The 18,760-nt window shown below is 41.8% G+C and overlaps 3 protein-coding genes across 3 annotated transcripts in view; 1 reads left to right on the top strand and 2 right to left on the bottom strand.

Annotated features, from left to right (window-relative positions):
- Nucleotides 1-8,553: 8,553 nt before the first annotated feature.
- Nucleotides 8,554-10,052, bottom strand: her11 (hairy-related 11). Its single transcript, XM_086306972.1, has 4 exons — nucleotides 9,865-10,052; nucleotides 9,557-9,652; nucleotides 9,343-9,436; nucleotides 8,554-9,256 (listed from the first exon to the last, which is right to left on the bottom strand). Exons 1-4 carry the CDS (start codon nucleotides 9,916-9,918, stop codon nucleotides 8,667-8,669), a joined length of 834 nt encoding a protein of 277 aa, XP_086163098.1. The 5' UTR covers nucleotides 9,919-10,052; the 3' UTR covers nucleotides 8,554-8,666.
- Nucleotides 9,932-18,760, bottom strand: part of ints6l (integrator complex subunit 6 like) — a 41,649-nt gene continuing 32,820 nt past the window's right edge. The window contains exon 19 of the mRNA XM_086306936.1: nucleotides 9,932-10,055. Coding sequence (XP_086163062.1) covers nucleotides 9,953-10,055 — 103 coding nt within the window. The 3' untranslated portion in view covers nucleotides 9,932-9,952. The remainder of the gene's footprint in view (nucleotides 10,056-18,760) is intronic.
- her5 (hairy-related 5) lies at nucleotides 14,735-15,677 on the top strand. The gene is made up of 3 exons (XM_086262805.1): nucleotides 14,735-14,806; nucleotides 14,899-14,994; nucleotides 15,105-15,677. Exons 1-3 carry the CDS (start codon nucleotides 14,762-14,764, stop codon nucleotides 15,570-15,572), a joined length of 609 nt encoding a protein of 202 aa, XP_086118931.1. The 5' UTR covers nucleotides 14,735-14,761; the 3' UTR covers nucleotides 15,573-15,677.

Below are 18,760 nucleotides of genomic sequence, written 5' to 3'. Positions count from 1 at the left end.
TGCTTTCTGTCCATGCAATATGTGTAAAATTAGAAACAGCTTGCCTCAGAGTCCATGCCTTTATCATGTCACAACTGGACTATTGTAAGCCAATATTATTGGACTGTTCTAGAAGTTTCCTCTGTTGATCCAGAACGCTGTAAGACCTCATAGTACTTTACATGTTGGGGAGGTAATTTAGCCATTTGAATCAGCTGTGTTGGATCAAGGACACATGTAAAACCTGGAGGACACTGGCACTCGAGGCCTGGAGTTTCCTACCCCTGGTCTAGAGATCTGCAGCATATGTGCAGTAATATTGTGGTTTAATCGACATCGATTACTGAATGTGTTATCTGCATCATCAAACTAGCTTCTTCATTAATTATTTATTACATTAATAGTGTTAATGAACCAGTTCCAATCTTTTTTATGTTATAATTGAGACTGTAAGTCATAGGTGTCAAACTCCAGGCCAGTGTCCTGCAGGTTTTAGATATGTCCTTGATCCAACACAGCTGATTTAAATGGCTAAATGACCTCCTCAATATGTCTTGAAATTCTCCAGAAGCCTGGGAACAAACTAATCATTTGATTCAGGTGTGTTGACCGAGGGTGAGATCTAAAACCTGCAGGACACCGGCCCTGGAGGCCTGGAGTTCGACACCCCTTCTGTAAGTCAAAGCTATTGTGAAATACTGCAGTTATAAGTCATCATCACTACATATCATAAGTGTGAGACATTTTTTTTTGCCATAAATGAAACAAAAAATCAAAGCAGTTCTTTTATAATTCCCTCCTTCTTGTTTGCAGATGCATACTGTTATATTGAGATAGAAAGGTGGAGGAGGTAGATGTCTCCCAAGGACACGTGTCACACTGCGTCCTGCTTTGGTTTGCAGTCCTGAGTTGTTGGCTCGGTGCTGAGATGTTTGCAGTGGCCCTTCTCATGGCTTTTCTTTTGCCCCTTGCTGCTGGCCTGGAAGCATGTCCAGCTGTCCCATCATTCTGTCAGCGCTGCTGTCTCCCTCAGCCCCAGATTAAAAACGCTAAAGGGGCCGCCAGGAAAAGTGGCTTGCCCTCGTCTCTCAGGACTTATGTCAAAAATGTTTCAGTCCTCAGGTAATTTGCTACAGTCTGGGATCCTTTCACTATTTACATCAAAGACCTTTGCAAAAAGAGGGAAAGAGAAAGAAATGAAAGGTAGGAAAAAATGATATTTAGTTGTGAGTAGTGACAGATCTACATTCTTGAGTATTGACATGCGATCTTAGTGAGGAGTCCTCCTCTCTGCGCGGATGCTTACGGAGTCTAGAGCAGTCCTTCAATCTGACTGATAAAAGCAGTGGGTCCGTGGACTGTCTTCCAAAGCAAAGCTTAGTCAAACAAATCGACTCAACTCCAAAAGAATGCACAGTCACTCCTACACAAATAGACAGCACACCAGACACCAGAGGTTCAGAAAATCACAAACAGTTACTCCAGAGAGCAGTTCCTCATCTGTTTTTCTCACATTCGACAGATTCCAAAATATGAAGGGCAAAATGTGCATAATGTGCTGTCTGGATTTTTCCTCTGCATACTTTTCAAGCAATTTCATCATGTTGCCAAAATATAGGGAGGAGCACTGGATCAGTCTGAAATGGCCTTGGAAAGGTGCACAAGTATTCTGCATTTAAATGTAAGCTGATTCTCCCTCCTGTGTAAGATCATTTTCCGCTGTTGGACCTACAAACGGGTTAAGACCTGTGAAATGAGGGAGAGGAATCAGAAGTGTTCCGATTTTGAAAGTGTATTTGTGTTTTTTGATTTAGTTTCAATGACAAATACCAAGGAAAAAATATCAGGACTGATAAGATAAGATAAGATAACCTTTATTAGTCCCACACGTGGGAAATTTGTTTTGTCACAGCAGGAAGTGGACAGTGCAAAAGTTATGAGGCAAAAATTAGAATACAATAAGAATAAATACAGTACACAACTGTACAGAATAGAATAAAATAAAATACTATATACAGTAGAATAAAATAAAATAAATATACAATAAGATAAAAATAGAATACAAATACAAATACTATATACAACTGAGTAAAAATACAACGATGACAGAAAGGATTATTGCACTTAGTATTATTGCATATGTATGGATGTGTGTGCTTGATCAGTTAAAGTCTTTATTATGGAGTCTGACAGCAGTGGGGAGGAAAGACCTGCGAAATCTCTCCGTCCCACACCGTGGGTGCCGCAGTCTCCCACTGAAGGAGCTGCTCAGTGCTGTCACAGTCTGCTGCATGGGGTGGGAGATGTTGTCCATCAGGGATGACAGCTTAGCCGCCGTTCTCCTGTCACTCACCACCTCCACTGGGTCCAGAGGGCATCCTAGAACAGAGCTGGCCCTTCGGATCACCCTGTTCAGTCTCTTCCTGTCCCCAGCAGAGATGCTGCCGCCCCAGCAGACCACGCCATAAAAGATAGCAGAAGCCACAACAGAGTCATAGAATTTCTTCAGGAGTGGGCCCTCCACTCCAAACGACCTGAGTCTCCGCAGCAGGTACAGCCTGCTCTGCCCTTTCCTGTAGAGGGCGTCTGAGTTATGAGTCCAGTCCAGTCTATTGTTCAGATGAACACCAAGGTACCTGTAGCTGTCCACAGCCTCAATGTCCATACCTTGGATGTTCAGTGGTTGCAGTGGAGAATGCTTGTGCCTGCGGAAGTCTACCACCAGTTCCTTGGTTTTACTGGCGTTGATCTGGAGGTAGTTCAGCTGGCACCAGTCCACAAAGTCTTGGGTCAGACCTCTGTACTCCTTGTCGTCCCCATCAGTGATGAGGCCGACTATTGCAGAGTCATCAGAGAACTTCTGCAGGAAGCACTGGGTGGAATTGTGGGAGAAGTCTGCAGTGTAGATGGTGAAGAGGAACGGAGCCAGAACCGTTCCCTGTGGGGCCCCCGTACTGCAGACGACCCTGTCCGACACACAGCCCTGAGTCCTCACATACTGTGGTCGGTCGGTGAGGTAGTCCAAAATCCAGGTAGTGAGGTGATGGTCCACTCCAGAGTTCTCCAGCTTGTCCTTCAGAACCGAGGGAAGAATAGTGTTGAAGGCACTGGAGAAATCAAAGAACATGATTCTCACAGTGCTTCCAGCGGTCTCCAGGTGAGCGAGGGAACAATGTAGGAGGTGAATGACGGCATTATCCGCTCCAATGCCAGGCTGGTAGGCAAACTGAAGTGGGTCCAGTGATGAGCTTGTTAGGCGCCGAAGCTGAGCCAGGACCAACCGCTCCAGGGTCTTCATCAGGTGGGATGTCAGAGCCACCGGCCTGTAGCTGTTGAGGTCCTTGGGGCGTGAAGTCTTTGGCACTGGTACAACACAGGAGGTTTTCCAGAGCTGTGGGACTCTTCCCAACCTCAGGCTCAGGTTGAAGAGGTGCTCCATCACCCCACACAGTTGGTCCGCGCAGGACCTGACGACCCTCGAGCTGATGCCATCTGGACCCGCTGCCTTCTTGCCATTAATCCTCCTCAGTTCCCTCCTAACCTGGGTGGTTGAGAGAGACAGGCTGGAGCCTTGTGTTGAGTGTGTATTGGATGCTGTTGTTGGGGGTGGGGGGGAGTGAGCAGGGTGAATAGAGGAGGTGTGAAGTGTCTGAGGTGGAACAGCAGCAGTGGGGGTGGGTGAGTCTGCAGCCGATGTTGCAGACTGCCTCATGGCTGAGTCAAATCTGTTGAAGAAATGATTCAGTTCATTTGCCCATCTCACATCCCTCCCAGGCAGAGAGTTCTGCTGTTTGTGGCCCGAGATGGTTCTGAGGCCTCTCCAGACTTCACCAACGTTGTTTTGTTGAAGCTGGTTCTCCATCTTCTGCCTGTAGCTCTCCTTCCCATTCCTTATCAGTCCCCTCAGCTCTCTCTGCACCCTTTTCAACTCCTCTTTGTCTCTGGATTTGAAGGCCCTCCTCTTCTGCTTGAGGACGGTTTTAATTTCTGGGGTAATCCAAGGTTTGTTGTTGGAGAAACACCGTACAGTCCTGGTAGGTACAGTGTTATCCACACAGAAGTTTATATAGTCAGTAATGCATGTAGTAAGGCTGTCGATGTCCTCACCGTGGTCATGATTTGGTGATGATTTTTATTTAAAAAATTGAAATGATCTTTTTGGGGCAACGTGATATGGTGCATAGCACTGTCACCTCACAGCGAAGAGGTCCGGGGTTCGACTATAAGCTTGGGCCATTCTCCCCGTATCCTTGAGGAATCTCTTCAGTTTCCTCCAAAGTCCAAATACATGTATGGGGTTAGGTTAATTGGCCGTAGGTGTGAATCTGTTTCTCTGTGTTAGCCCTTCAACAAACTGGCAGCTGGGATAGTTGGGAGTTTTAATCTATTGAGCATTTTACACAAGTTATAACAGACAGTTCAACACGTGGTTTTTAGCTTAGTTTTCGTCTGGCCTGACCAATGGGCTCCGGTCATGGTGAGGCGTCCGTCATCCATCGACAGTCCATAATAAGACACGTTACTTCTCCCAGAGTACTGGTTAGATTTTAGTGAAACAAGATTAATTTGTCCTGCCGGTAACTGTGAGCCCCACTGACACCTTAGGGGATTTGAATGTTTCCATACGTCACACATTACAATAACCTGTGACTTGAGCGACCAGATCACTGACTTTGAGGTGACCTCTAAATTCTAATACAGTCTGCTGTCTTCATGCGTAAAACAGTAAATGATTTTCATCATCTCACAGTTTGAAATGTGTACTTGTCCTGATTTTTTGCACTGCAAAAGAAATTTAGCCTTTCTCTAATCCTTTCACATTCCCAAGAATCTGCCGCTGCTATGAGTGAAGCAAATGATGGAAATCACAGTCACAAACATACCCTCCCACAAAAGATAAGTGTTTTAAACTGCATTCTTTGTAATGACGAGTAGGGGGCGACTTCAAAAATTATGGTGCCATTTAGAGTAAAATGGACAGTAAAGCATTCCCTACCTTGTGACTGACAAGTCATTAAACTATGAGTGTGCACAACCTTGCTAACTAATTTCTTTTATATCCTATTGCTGGTTACTTTCAGGATCAGTGTGGATTTTCCAATACCACAAATGTTGTAAGTGTTGTGATGCCATAAGCCAACTTGATCTCTCAGATGGCCCCAATCAGAAAATAATCAATAGAATACCTCTTTTTGCATTTCTTGTTCTCTTCGATGTGGGCGCCCCCGTGTGTTCACAGACTAAATGGTAAATAGCCTGCATTTGTATAGCATTTTACTCAGTCCCTAAGGACCCCAAAGCGCTTTACACTACATTCAGTCATCCACCCATTCACACACACATTCACACACTGGCAATGGCAAGCTACATTGTAGCCACAGCTGCCCTGGGGCACACTGGCAGAGGCGCCCCAGGGCATCCACATATGACCATACATGACCTTTTTGAAAGGGTGGTTCCAACATCAGAGATACTACAGTAGTATGATAGCTTCAACATACTGAATAGAATTAGATTTGTCAGTTCTACACTTTAAATTGCGTCTCATGTAGTTTGATTTGATCATTTTGTGTGTTGAACCCTAACCAAAAACAACAATAACCTAAACTTTATGGTTATTCTTTAACAAAAACTAAGTTGATGACCTGCATCTAAAACCCGCGATGCATGTTGGGTACTGATTATCAATCAACGAAACATGAAATGTCCAAATGTGCTCTACCAAAGCTGATAAATATATAAGAGCTGCTTATAAATCTCTGATGTTTGTCACCCTCGGTCCTGAAAAGAACGCCTGTAGATGTTTTCTGGATGTCTCTCCTTCTGGCAGACAGTCATAACGAGCACCTGCGTTGTGGACCTGCTGGGCTAAGTACAGTGTGCATACTGTGTAGTGTACATACTGCACTTTCAACACATACAAGTGTGCACATGTGTGATGGAAGTGTTTGACACCAGTCCCGTCTCAGCATTTGGACTTTTGAAACGCACCAACACAAAGGAATTTGCAGATTCTCTGCAGGCCGAGACAAACCTGTGACATCTTCACAGCACAACATCTCGAGCTTTCTACAAACCAGGAATGCAACCTGGCAGAAAAAAACAGTGATTAAAGAGGGTAACAGGATCAGCTGTAATCAGCTTGTCCTGAGAAAATGCCAGGGATTTTTCATCCTTTGTCAGGTCAATCCAAGAGGTGATTTCTTTTCCTATTAATTATCTGCCATGCCGCAAAAAAAGAAAAAAGAAAAAAATATCATATCTCCAGCATGAGCAACTGTCTCTGCTTTCTTTCCAGAATTATCAAAATAGGCAGTGTGGGGAAGCGAGCTATACAGTGATGTGCGTGCCCTCTCATTTCTTTGACAAAGAACAATGGCTACCTCATAACTCCAGAGTTTCTTCAGAAGTGGGGGGGGAATAACGATTATCCAAAGACATGTTCTCTCATGTGACAAATTCTGTTTTCACAGGCCAAATCCTTTGGTGCCTCTCTGCTGAAAATATTCCGAGCTTGTAATAGAGATTTAATCAGAAGATAAGGAGTGGCCTGAGCACTGAGAGACGGAAAGAGAGAAGAGTGATGATCGTGCATCTCGAGCTTATCGCTGATGGAATAGCTCAATGACATCCTCTATTTAGCCCGAATGACAGCCGCCTTTTATAGCACCCGCTGGAAGACAGGTCACGAAGGAAGCCAGATCACCTTCTCTGCCACACAGGTGTATGCTGTGTCAATGCTGCCCTCTTTTGATCGTGTAAGGAATATCATCAAACCGGCTCAGCTTTTTTACACTTTCATTCTTGTATCCTGGAAACTACATGTGTCCACTTATACCCTACAGCTTAATTTATGGGCAACACAAGAGGGCTGTGTTAAAAAACATATTACAGAATATCATCAAAGAGGAACTTTGACATGGTTTGACACCTTTGAGTTAATTTATTGCACATTTTTAAAATTGTATGTATCCTAACTTCAAACATTGCATCAGACAAATTTTAAAAAGTGATCGATCATCATGTCAATGTTCAAGTTACTTCATTTAACGGCTCTTATCCATTGCCCTTCCAAAGCTGGTGAAAAAATGTAATTAAAAGATTCATTTCATAAACACAAACACATTCTGTTCAAGCTTGGTCCTAAAGGGCATGCTTTAGTATTGTTTCTAAGGCACACAGGGCAGGGCAGTAAAGATCAATTACTAAGTTGCTGTGTGAATTCAAAACTGTAGTCAAAACCCAATGAATTCTTCAATTTATCTCACACAGTCTTAAGTACAGTCTTATGGTGCGATGTGGAGGCTGTGTATATGTACCCTAGACCCATGGTTTTCAAACTTTGGCTCTGATGCCCTTGGTGGGGCATTACTGGGGGAAGCATGAACATTCTTTGGCATCTAAGACAAGGTTTGAGAACCAGCGGGATAAACTATGCCTCTAATGCTCTTTAATGCCACATAAGTAACATGACATTAACATACTGTGTGTAGGCTCATTTTTAGCCAGCGGAGCTGCTTCTGATACTGTCCTAAAACAGCAGGGAACCAAATGGAAATTTGAAGCCTAATATTTGCAAAACACACATTAATTATAATGGATTGGATTGATATAGCACTTTTCAAGGCACTCAAAGCGCTTTACAATACCACTATTCATTCACACACTGGTGGAGGCAGCTACAGTTGTAGCCACAGCTGCCCTGGGGCAGACTGACAGAGGCAAGGCTGCCATATCGCGCCATCGGCCCCTCTGGCCAACACCAGTAGGGTAAAGTGTCTTGCCCAAGGACACAACGACCAGGACAGAGAGCCCGGGGATCGAACCAACCTTCCGGTTACAGATGCGATTCCCAACCCCCTGAGCCACGGTCGCCCTTATTATCACTGATGCAATCCAGAGCTACACTGTTGCACTGTGGTTGATGAACTGCCCCGTGTTTCTTGGGCAAACACGCCTCCAGATGTTGCCACAGCCTCCGTCAGTTGTTGCTTTACTGCTGTGACTTGTGAAAATGTACATGAAAATAATGTTTTCAAGCTCTTTTAGTGAGATTATAAACAAGATTTGATTTGATATGTCACCACTCACTGTGAAGTATTTTAAGGCTGCCTGAGAAATTGCCCTGCACCTCTCAACAACTCTGAACAATAAAATTAAATGCTAATTGTAAAGCTGTTGTTGAGATCATTGGCTGTTAAGTTTCAAAGAGCTGAGACACTCAAACCATGAATGGCCCACTTTACCTAATGGCCCAATTTACTACAGTTTACCTTATTAGCATTTTAAAGAAAAATACATTTAGCATCTGTTGCAAGGTTGTTGGGTTCTGGTTTTGTTTTTTCCCTTACAGATTAAGAGCTGAAAATACAAATAAAATAAAATCAGTTTCTGGTCTCAGCCTGGCCACAAATATTCTTTAAAAAAATGTATGGCTCTGCCATTGTTCAGGATTGTTTAGGAGCTATTGATTTAGATTAATGACATGTCACATGGGCACGGGAGGAAGCAAATACACACTTTACGAATTTGAACTTAATTTATTTACAAGAATAGTAATACATTATAGGCAACTTTAAAAATCTGTACACTGTACATTCAAGGCTTTGAGAATTTTCCACCCTCAATTGCAATTTATCCCCACTAGGTGGCTCTGCTCCTGTCAGCATGTCAGTCTCTGATCCACATCAAAACCAAGGCCTCCAAATGGGTGGGGAAGAGTTTGGTGCCAACACTTCCCTGTGTAGAAGGTTTGAGGGGGGTCTCATTGTGGTGAGAGGGGAGAGGCTGGAGTGAGGAACTGTGGGTGAGAAGCTAAAGAAGGAGGTGTTGGAAGATGGAGGTGAAAGGCTGGGGGGGATGGAGAAGAGAGAGGCAAATGACGCAAAAGAAGAGGTGGCATACATGGAGAAAGAAGGGGAGAGCCAGGGAGAAGGAGGAGGGCTCAGGTAGTCATGGCATGGCGTGGAACAAGCGAGAGGCTGAAATGGGGAATAAGACGGGAAAAGCAAAACGGGAGGATCTTTGGAGTTGGATGAGCAAATGGTATCCACAGATGCTGCGCGCTGGTTGAAGTCTGGTTTCAGCTGCAGACCCTCTGCGTGATGTTTAAGCCCCTCAATCAGGCTTGTTCTCTGTGCCGGTGTTATCCTGTGCATGTAGCTGGTCAGCTGGGCCACACACTGCTGAAAACCTGCGCTCTCTCTGCCAAAGAGAGGAGGAGCATTGGACTCCGAGTGGCCACTGTCTGCCAAAGGAGCATGAGTATCAAATGAGTCTGCAGGATGCAAAAAGACAGAGATGTGAGGGATAAACAAGTGGAACATGAATATGCTGGTTTTAGTTTGATTTTGCTTAACTAACCATTGCTCGGGCCCTTTTTATCAGTCCACTTTTGGAGATAGTCAACAGCCAAGTCCAGAATCTGTGCTTTCTCTATTTTTGGATTCTGCAGCCGCTGTTGATGATGGACAGGTCAAATCAAAGAACAAAGGAGAGGAGAAACCGTTTTTTCCCACTGCATTTATGGCTTACTTGCCAACTCATACACAGTTAAGGTTGTTCAGACATTACTCACTGGATCAGATGTGGCATTCATCAGCAGATGCCTCAGTTCAGCTAGACTTTGATTTATTCGATCTCTTCTCTTCTTTTCCACAACTGGCTTCAGAGTCTTTGAGAGGTCACGACAAAGCTTTGCTTTAGTGATGTGATGAAAGTTCAACACAACGAATGCTGACTTCACTGCTTTGCTAAAGCTAAGAAGCTACTTTGTCCTCGTCTACCCAATTTAGAATAAGAACATTAGCTTACAGTGATAAAAAGTTTTCCTAATCCCAAAAAGAATCATGCAATATAACACAGAATAATGATACAGTTTCCTACCCTTTTCCTGCTCTTCCCATCATTCTGGGTTTGGTTTTGGAGTTTCCTGGTCATGTTGCAGTGCTCTATCTAAATGTCCTCCAGCGGTTTAAAGCCCCCTGCCTCCTACAGGGGGACTTATAAGTGCACCTCCTGCGACCTCTGATTGGCTGGCACGTGTGCGTGATGACACTGACCAGAGACTGGAGTGACTGTGGGAAAACCGAAACTTGAAACCATTACCAACATGGTGACAATTAAAGACAACATGTTAAATCTGTGGCTAAACGTGTGGCCTATAGATAGATAGATAGATAGATAGATAGATAGATAGATAGATAGATAGATAGATAGATAGATAGATAGATAGATAGATAGATAGATAGATAGATAGTTTTTTTTTAATAAGGAAAGAGGTTTGGTTGCAACACCAAGAAGGTGCACTTGGTGAAGTGAGATCATGGGAAACATCCCATTTTCGTGGGAACAGGGACAAAGTGAGAAAACGAGCAGCTACAAGGACTTTTGTGACGTGTGAGACATCAGCACGTTGCATGAAGTGATTTTTGTCCTTCCTCTTCTTTAAAGACCAAGTTGAGATGAAGGAGCAGGGCGCACAGTTGAAGATAGCCTCGTGTGTTGTCTGCGTTTGCAGCTTTACGCACACAAGATAATCGTTAAAAACTAGATTTAAGCAACTTCGTGAGCGCACAGTTGTAGATATGGGCCAAATGGGAGAAGGGCAAGTTGGTGTGCTGACGTGATGACGTGTGAAGATGATGATTATGACACCCAAGCGTTAAGTGTGTGCCAGTTTCTCCTTCGGGACAGTTGGTTGGGTGTTTGGACTTCACACAAACTCTTTCAAAATCAAACCACTTGTCGACCTCGCTCCACGTTCCCAAACCTGTCAGGTCCGACACCCCAGCCTCCTTTGTCACTGGCACACACGAGGAGTCACCATATTAGAACTGAATGCTCCATTTCTCTGCTAGAAGGGCAGCATTTCAGACCAGTCAGTTTCCATCCTAGGTTTCACGGGCTCATTATTTATGGGGCGGGTTCACGTGGCTTAAATCCTGCACACATTAATGCTCGAGCGCACTCGGAGACCCAAACTGTGCGTTTACTTGTATTTGCATTCACAACTTGAACACCTAATTCCTTTCTATATCTATATTTTATATCCTCATGCTGCAAATGGTGTATCTTAAAGAGCGAGTTTCTTTCCCGACTGCCATAGAAACCAGGGCTGATCCCCGGGCCTCCACTAATCGCCCTTTCTTTGATTTGAAACGGAAGTATCATTGCTTTTGAAAAGCTACTTAATCTCCTCTGGATCCCCGTGATCCGATCATCCCAGTGTTATCTCCACACTCTTTAGCCCATTATGAGGATCAGGGTGACCATAAATGCAGTGCACAGAGAGCTACACCAAGCTAAAAGCGCAGTTAACGCCAACTTCACTCACTCTGCGTCATGTGAGAACACGCAGGTCGCACTGAAACAGTCGTTCAGCTCGATGATTTCACTATTTGTATTTCGATAGTTAATAAGTACGCCCGGGAAAGATTTTTTTTAAAGAAGGAAAAAAAAGTGGGTCTCACCAGCATGACATGTTGGAAACAATTACAGTAGATCAGGGTCAGAAATACATCTGTTAATGTATAAAATGTTTAAGGCCAAACACATGAAACAAACAATTTTAAAGAACAGCAAAAACATAACAGTGTGTGGAAGCGAGATGCCGTGAGGGCATCCATGTTTGTTATTCAGTAGAAAACTAGAAAAAGTAGATTTTTTCTTGGTGATGTTGATAATGATCATTACACCTGAGTGTAAAAATCAACTTCTAAAAAGTCTTGAGCCATTCCTCGTGGCTTTATGCTTCGCCTCCAGTGACTTTCTGTAGTGTTCAGGCTTTATGGAGGATTTTGTGTTTTTCTGGACATCGAATGCTTTTTCATATATTTTCAGTTGTTGTATCTGACCACTGTCTAAGCAATATCTTGGGGATTTTTTTGTTTTTGTTTGCTTGTTAAGCCACTTAACATCATTCAAGCATAAAAAGGCACCTACCTTAATGGAGCAAATAATCTATTTTATTTATTTTGTTTTAATATTTCTGTATTTATTTATTGTTACCAGCGGCCTCTATCTATGGGGCAAAAATGCCAAATTTAAGACACAATTTGACATGCAGAAAAATGACTATTTTTTGCACGAATAAGGGGATTCCCAAAGAGATTTTATTCGAAACATGGCGTGTGCACTTTGTCCTTAAAAAACAACAACAACTGAGGACAATCCACAGGTGGAGGACAAAAGAAGAACATGCAGGCCTAAAAACATATCACCAGCTAATGAAAATATCAGTAATGAAAAGCACGTCCTTAAGAAACAAGGGAACAAAATCCTGACACAAGACCTGAGAGATGCCACTATTCCTTCAGCCATTCTTACAGTTTTTTTTTTTAATTGGTTTGGTACTATTTTCATAACTAAAGTGTGCATTTTTAAATCTCTCAGTACAAAACTCACATTTGATCACATTTGTAACACCACTAGTCATTCTTTAAAATCTGATGTCATGATTTCATTGTATTTGCACATATTTTCATTCCACTTAATCATTGTTTCAGAACACATGATCATTGTGATATATTTTGAGAACATTTGCTTTAATCACCCAAACAAAACAGTAAGATCTTTTTTCAACTTAGTACTTTTACCAATCATTTCATTCAGGAGCAAATAATATAAGGTAAGCGTTTCAAATTGTCCCTGGTGATGAATGAGTGTAACTGAACTGTAAAACTTTACACAGCAAATATTACACTTATGTTCAGACATAAAAAAAAAATATATATATATATATATATATATATATATATATATATATATATATATATATATATACACACACACACACGAAAAAGGGAGAAAAAACAACAAGTCATTTACATAAGCACAATATATTTTTTATTTTATTTTCATCACTTTTACACAATTAATCAAGCCGGTCATTAACATTGGGCCATGAGTTTTCATCAACATCACAGTGGATGTCTTCATTGTTCAGGCACCGTGGGAAAAATCTCCTGGCATGACGAATCCAGGCTTGACATTGCTCAGCAGTTATATCACCACAAGCTTCACACATGGCTTGAAGAAGGGAGACATGCTCATGGGGATGGCGATCATACACCTTCCACCTCCATGTAGAGATGAATTTCTCAATTGGGTTGAGGAAAGGGGAATATGGTGTGTTTGAAACCATTCCTGAACCAGCTGTGCATGGTGGAAGCTGACATTGTCCCACACAACAACATAGACGATGTCTTCTCCCTGACAGGCCTGCTCCAGTTCATTTAAAAAAAACTATCAGGTGTTCAGTGTTGTATGACCCTAGAACTGGTCTACAGCCTACCACACCATCTTCAGATATAGCTGCACACATTGAGATGTTCCCCCCACATTGTCCAGGGACGTGGATGGTAGCCCAATAAGGTTACGTCCTCTGTGTCTAGTTTTTGCCAGATTGAAACCGGCCTCATCAACAAAAATATACTTGTGATGATTCACAGCAGCATCCAGCTCCATCACCCTCTGTTACAGTAATTGCATGCCAGTTTAGTGTTGTATCTGAATATATTCTGAACGCAGTTGTTTCACCTGGACATTGTTCCTCTCAAAAGGAACTTACAAATGACCAGACAACAATCAGTCAAGTTGAAAATCCATGGACATAATGAATGATTCATTGATTAAACATTAAGATCGGTTGAATTAAATGACAAAAAAATGTATTAAACTGAATAATAAGGGATGCAAATCAAAAATTTTATAGTGATAACATTATGAAAGGCAGTAACTGTGAACGAAACATTTATTTAGATGAAACACTTATTTTGTGTAGTGAAAAGGATATTATGTCATTATGTGTATTGTACTAACACAATTGAAAATATGCTGAAATGTTTGAAAAAGGTGCACTTTTGATGATCTGTTGTGATATAAGTACTAAGAGTTTTGAAAATGTACCAATTGCTTGTGGAAACTGCGCCAAACCAATAAAAAAAAAACTGTAAAGGAAGGAATTAAGGGGTGGAAGGCTGAGGTCTACCACACTACACACGAAAAATCAGTGCCGAAAAATCAAAGTCTGAATCTGGGGTGCTGAATCCAACTTTACATTTTTGTTTAAATCGTCATCAGCATGTGGAGAGGAGGCCAAGAGAGACGACTGAGTGTATTTATGCAAAACAATAATCCTATAAATCGAGTGCCTGTTCAACGTATTCATTGGATCACCATTTTACTTTCCAAAAGAACAATTAGACAACTGTTAATGGCATCGCGTTTGCTTTTTTGTTTGTTTTGAACGAGTCTCTTTGAGTGTTAGGTTTTTAAGGTATTCTGTGTCGGGGTGCACAAGCAAAAAGGCAACATGAGGCTGATGAATTGATGAAGAAACGCACAAAAATAATTCAAAATAGAAATATGAATGAGGCAGTGTTTGCGCAAATACCGCTGATCTTTATTTTCAAGCATCAAGCAGACACAAGCATTAACCGCAAAGAAAAAGGAGTAGACAGAGTTCATGCTTTTGGGGAGCCGATCTAAAAGAAACTGTCCGAGTTAAATGCGTAAAAAAGGCAGGCCTCGTGTTTAGCTGTTTCACTCGTTCAAAAAGTTCCATTAAATCAATAAACATTTTTAATAAGAGTGCCTAAACAAAATCATTTAAAATTCAATGGAAGCAACGGCTGTATCGAACCACGTGACTCAGATTCTTTCGGGTGTCAAGAGGGGGCGTGACCGTGTGCACGGGGATCAACAAATTGCAACAAGGGCGCAAACTTGTGTCATTCGTTCGGTTTGGATCTGCAGCAACGAGGAGAGGCACGAGGCAAGCATGAAGGCTTCACCTGGAGCTCGAGGACAGAGGGCCGCCAGAAGGGTGAGTTACATCTCCGCAGGAGCAACACTTTGTGCAAAAAGCGCGATCTTCCTGTTTGCAGTCTAAAGTGTTTTACTTTTTCGCCCACAAAGATTTCTAAACCTCAGATGGAGAAGCGCAGGCGGGAGCGCATCAACCACAGTCTGGAGACTCTGCGAGTTCTGATGCTGGAGAGCACCCACAATGAGGTACGTCTCTGCGTCGTAGTTTTAATTTCGATTGTTCATAATGTTTTTGTTGTTGTTGTTGTTGTTATTTATTTTATATGCTGTTTGTGAGTGATTTGATTTTAATGCAGAAACTAAAGAATCCGAAAGTGGAGAAGGCAGAGATTCTAGAGAGTGTGGTCGATTTCCTGAAGGCAGAGGAGGATGTACAGAAGGATCACCAGGCTTCAAAGAGGGCCCTGTCCGTGGAGCAGAGACCGGCCTGTGCCTGCCAGTCCAGCTACCATGACGGCATGAGGACCTGCCTGCTCAGGGTCAACCAGTTCATAGCCAGCAAGAGCCAGGAGGCAGGGGAGCCCAGCGGAGCGGCTGTTCGGGCTTCCTTTACGCTTCCAGAGATCCCCATGCACCCCACCACTCCCGGCCACATTCACCATCCTCCTGCTGCTCTGCCTCCTCATCCTCTGCCCTTCCATCACCCCCAGCTCTCTCACCACTACCTGACGCAGACGGCTGGCTTCCACGCTGACACCAGCAATCTGTCCCCCGCAGGTGTGGGGCACATCCCTGATCCCCTGTGGAGGCCCTGGCCTCAGTGATTCCAGCATCAAGACCGAGGCTTATGTGTCCTTGTAACTACTGTACCAACTATGCGAGCAAAATGTATAAATGTGTATTTTTTAGGCTACTGCGCAGCCTGTATTTAGCTCACTCAAGTCACTTTCTATTACCTCGCACATGTACGAGTGTAATCAGTGATTTCTCTTTTTAAAACGTTGAGCCTCACCTATATGTGCTCATAAGTTTTTTGGGGGGGGTTGGGTTTTTTTTTTCCACATTTACGCATCAGTACGTAAAACATTTATTTGTGCTGACAGGACGGGCGAAAAATTGCTTTCCCTGCTTTACTGTTGCTGAGGGTTTTGTTTTTGTTTTTCCCTCTTTTTTTTTGGCTCGAACGTGTGTATATATTTGAGCCACTGTGTGTGAGAAATAATTCATGAATGTGTTTGCTGAGTCTTCAATAAAGACACAGTTTGCTCAAACCTCCCAGAGTGGCCTGTTGTATCGTGTGAAGCTTTTAAAGCTGCTGCACTTGTAGATGAAACGGGCACAGGATAGTTAACCACAACGATCGACAGTTATGACATCCTTTGTGATGCTGATAGGCAGGCGAATCATCAGAGCAGTTTTTTTTCAGGGGTAGAGGAGCAAACAATGGCGCCCATTCACACACTGTCCAGAGTCTAGACTCCTTCAGGGTGCGGCACCATCCAATCCACAAAATCCTCCCACGTCAAAGAAAAGGCTATAGGAAACTAAAAAGCAAAACCAGGTGTGAAATGGAATATATATATATATATATAGTTGAATATATATATATATATATATATATATATATATATATATAGTTGAATATATATATATATATATATATATATATATATATATATATATATATATATATATATATATCTTATTCTTTGATATGCCGACAGCTTTTTTCGTTAATTTCTCTGGCATGAAGTAATGTTGCTACTATATGAAGTAATGTTGCTACTATATGAAGTAATGTTGCTACTATATGAAGTAATGTTGCTACTATTTAAATGTCCAACATATTATAAATGAGGGATCGATAAAGGTGAATGTCTGGTTTAAATCTAGTGCGTTTCCTTTTCAACAAATTTTATTGTGTTTTGTTCAAACAGAAGCCAGAAAAAAATAACAAAAATTAGATTTACATTTTTGCATTGAATCATTTCTAACTAAAAGCCTTACTAAGAAATTATCTAAATATGTTGATTTATTTGTTAAAGTGAGACCTTTTACCGGGTTTAAATTGACTCGGAGCCTCACTGAAATTGCTGTATTGTTTTATGGTGCATTACTTACCCTACATACAGATTACAGACTTTACAAACCAAAGTTATATAGCTGGATGCTCCGGCGGATCCTCTTTTCATAGTTACAAATCTTTAGTTAACTGAATGCAACATTTTTCTGAATGCTTGTGTAATGTAAAATAATGTAAGACTTATAGATTATTCCTCTCACAGATACGATGCAAAAAAATGCTTCTGAGGGGAAATAAATGCAAAGTTAATTATACAAATTTTAGTGTAAACTGTAGAGATCCACAATTTTAGAATGAGCTTCAAAGCAGTTAAAACCCTGTATGATAAAGACCTTTTAAAACTATTGGATTGGTGTTATTTATATGTGAGGATCCTTGGGTTATTTTAGGATATTTGCATTGATTTAGGGTAGGATGATAATATATGCTGAAAATTATATATGTATTTGGTCCATGTTATCTAAAGTTTGAGTCCCCATTTATAAGCTTTATATAATATTATGTTGGACCTTGTATTTGAGTTGATTTGTGATTTAAGAATAAACTGAAACTATTCCAAACTTCTTAAATCTTATTCTGATAATTAAACACACATAGAATAAGTAAACTAATTAAAGTAAATACATTATATAAATACAAATATATTAAACTATATTAACGTCCAGATGGTAAAATGGTCTGGTTGAGTAATGTAGGTTTGCCAGTTTTGTTGAGGTATATTTGATGTGGTCTGTTTCCACCAAAGACCTATACTTAGAACATATACTAACAAGGTTCTGTAAAAGGAGCATGTTGGATATATTCAGCCAGTGTCTTGATGCATCTCCATCATTTAGATCTTGGGGATATTCAGCCAGCAAGTGTTTTGCTGTTGTTTGTGTCATCAAAGCCACTGAAAGGACAGCATCACGGAAACTGTCTCTGGTGGTGAGGGGAGGGGGGCTGATATTTATTTAGCCTTGAGAAACTTTGAAATCCACGTTCTGGGTTTTGGTGACAGATTTGATGAAACTGCCTGAATAGGCTACCGCCAGGTGTGATCAGTGCGATAACAGCCTCGATTGTGTGCTTATCTGCATTTGAAAAAAAGATCCACTCAAAACTGGGAACTGCCCTCCATCAGCATTTCAATGCACGCTGGATGTGATAGGTCACAGCCCAACGCTTACCCGTCCTGGATAAAGTAGCGGTGATTGTCCTGCAATCATCCCCTTTTATTTGAAAATGTAACTGCTCTCGTTTTCCCTTCACATCGCTGAAATGCCTTAAGTTTTAAAAAAAATGACAGAGGACACAAATAAAAGAAGACATTTTAAAGAATGTATATTTTTCTGTGTTTGTGCGTCAAAACTCACAAACTCATCCACAGCTTCATGTTTATAGCGACTTGAAATATCGTGTGTCTCTTTAAGTCTCCTTATCAAAAATCCTACAGGAATTCCTTCAAAGTGCGTTTGAAAACATCTATCAAAGGAGGTGTTAGTCCCGCTGCGCTGATCTCTGGACAGGATGCTCCTTTGTGCGCCTCTAAGCTTTAACCGCACGAAGAAAAGCCCACACAAGACTAAGTAAATCAATTAAAGTTGAAATCAGATTAGGTTTCATTAGAGGGGCATCTGTCTAAATGAAGATCAAACAGGTCAACAGGAAACTTGTTTTTTTAAAGGCGCTGTGAAGTGGATAAGAATACAACCTATAAATCAGATAGATTTGCTCAGAATGATGCCAGAGAGGACATGAAATTGAATTTTGTCCCAAAACAAATATCCCAAACTGCATCGGAAAGTGTTTGACTAAACCTGCAGATCAGCAGTTGCTCCCGCCCGTGATGGTTTTCCCACATTAGGGAGAACACAATAAACACGCCGTTTGCCCTCCACAACAAAGCATTTGACGCTCGCAGGAGACACAAGTCAGAGCCACAAAATA

This window comes from Aulonocara sp. 'chitande type north' Nkhata Bay, linkage group LG2 (assembly GCF_057382095.1).
Source record: "Aulonocara sp. 'chitande type north' Nkhata Bay isolate Kocher_YH1m ecotype deep benthic linkage group LG2, A_spYH_male_GT1.1, whole genome shotgun sequence".
NCBI classification, from domain to species: domain Eukaryota; kingdom Metazoa; phylum Chordata; class Actinopteri; order Cichliformes; family Cichlidae; genus Aulonocara; species Aulonocara sp. 'chitande type north' Nkhata Bay.
This window is presented reverse-complemented; position numbering and strand designations above follow the sequence as displayed.

What these genes read in the sequence shown, in the direction of transcription:
- her11 (XM_086306972.1), bottom strand. Translation starts at nt 9,918, where the DNA reads ATGACCAGGAAACTCCAAAACCAAACCCAGAATGATGGGAAGAGCAGG. An exon ending in TGAATGCCACATCTGATCCA is followed by an intron (nt 9,437 to 9,556) that starts GTGAGTAATGTC and finishes CATCATCAACAG; the next exon opens with CGGCTGCAGAATCCAAAAAT. An exon ending in TAAAAAGGGCCCGAGCAATG is followed by an intron (nt 9,257 to 9,342) that starts GTTAGTTAAGCA and finishes TGCATCCTGCAG; the next exon opens with ACTCATTTGATACTCATGCT.
- her5 (XM_086262805.1), top strand. Translation starts at nt 14,762, where the DNA reads ATGAAGGCTTCACCTGGAGCTCGAGGACAGAGGGCCGCCAGAAGG. An exon ending in GACAGAGGGCCGCCAGAAGG is followed by an intron (nt 14,807 to 14,898) that starts GTGAGTTACATC and finishes TCGCCCACAAAG; the next exon opens with ATTTCTAAACCTCAGATGGA. An exon ending in TGGAGAGCACCCACAATGAG is followed by an intron (nt 14,995 to 15,104) that starts GTACGTCTCTGC and finishes ATTTTAATGCAG; the next exon opens with AAACTAAAGAATCCGAAAGT.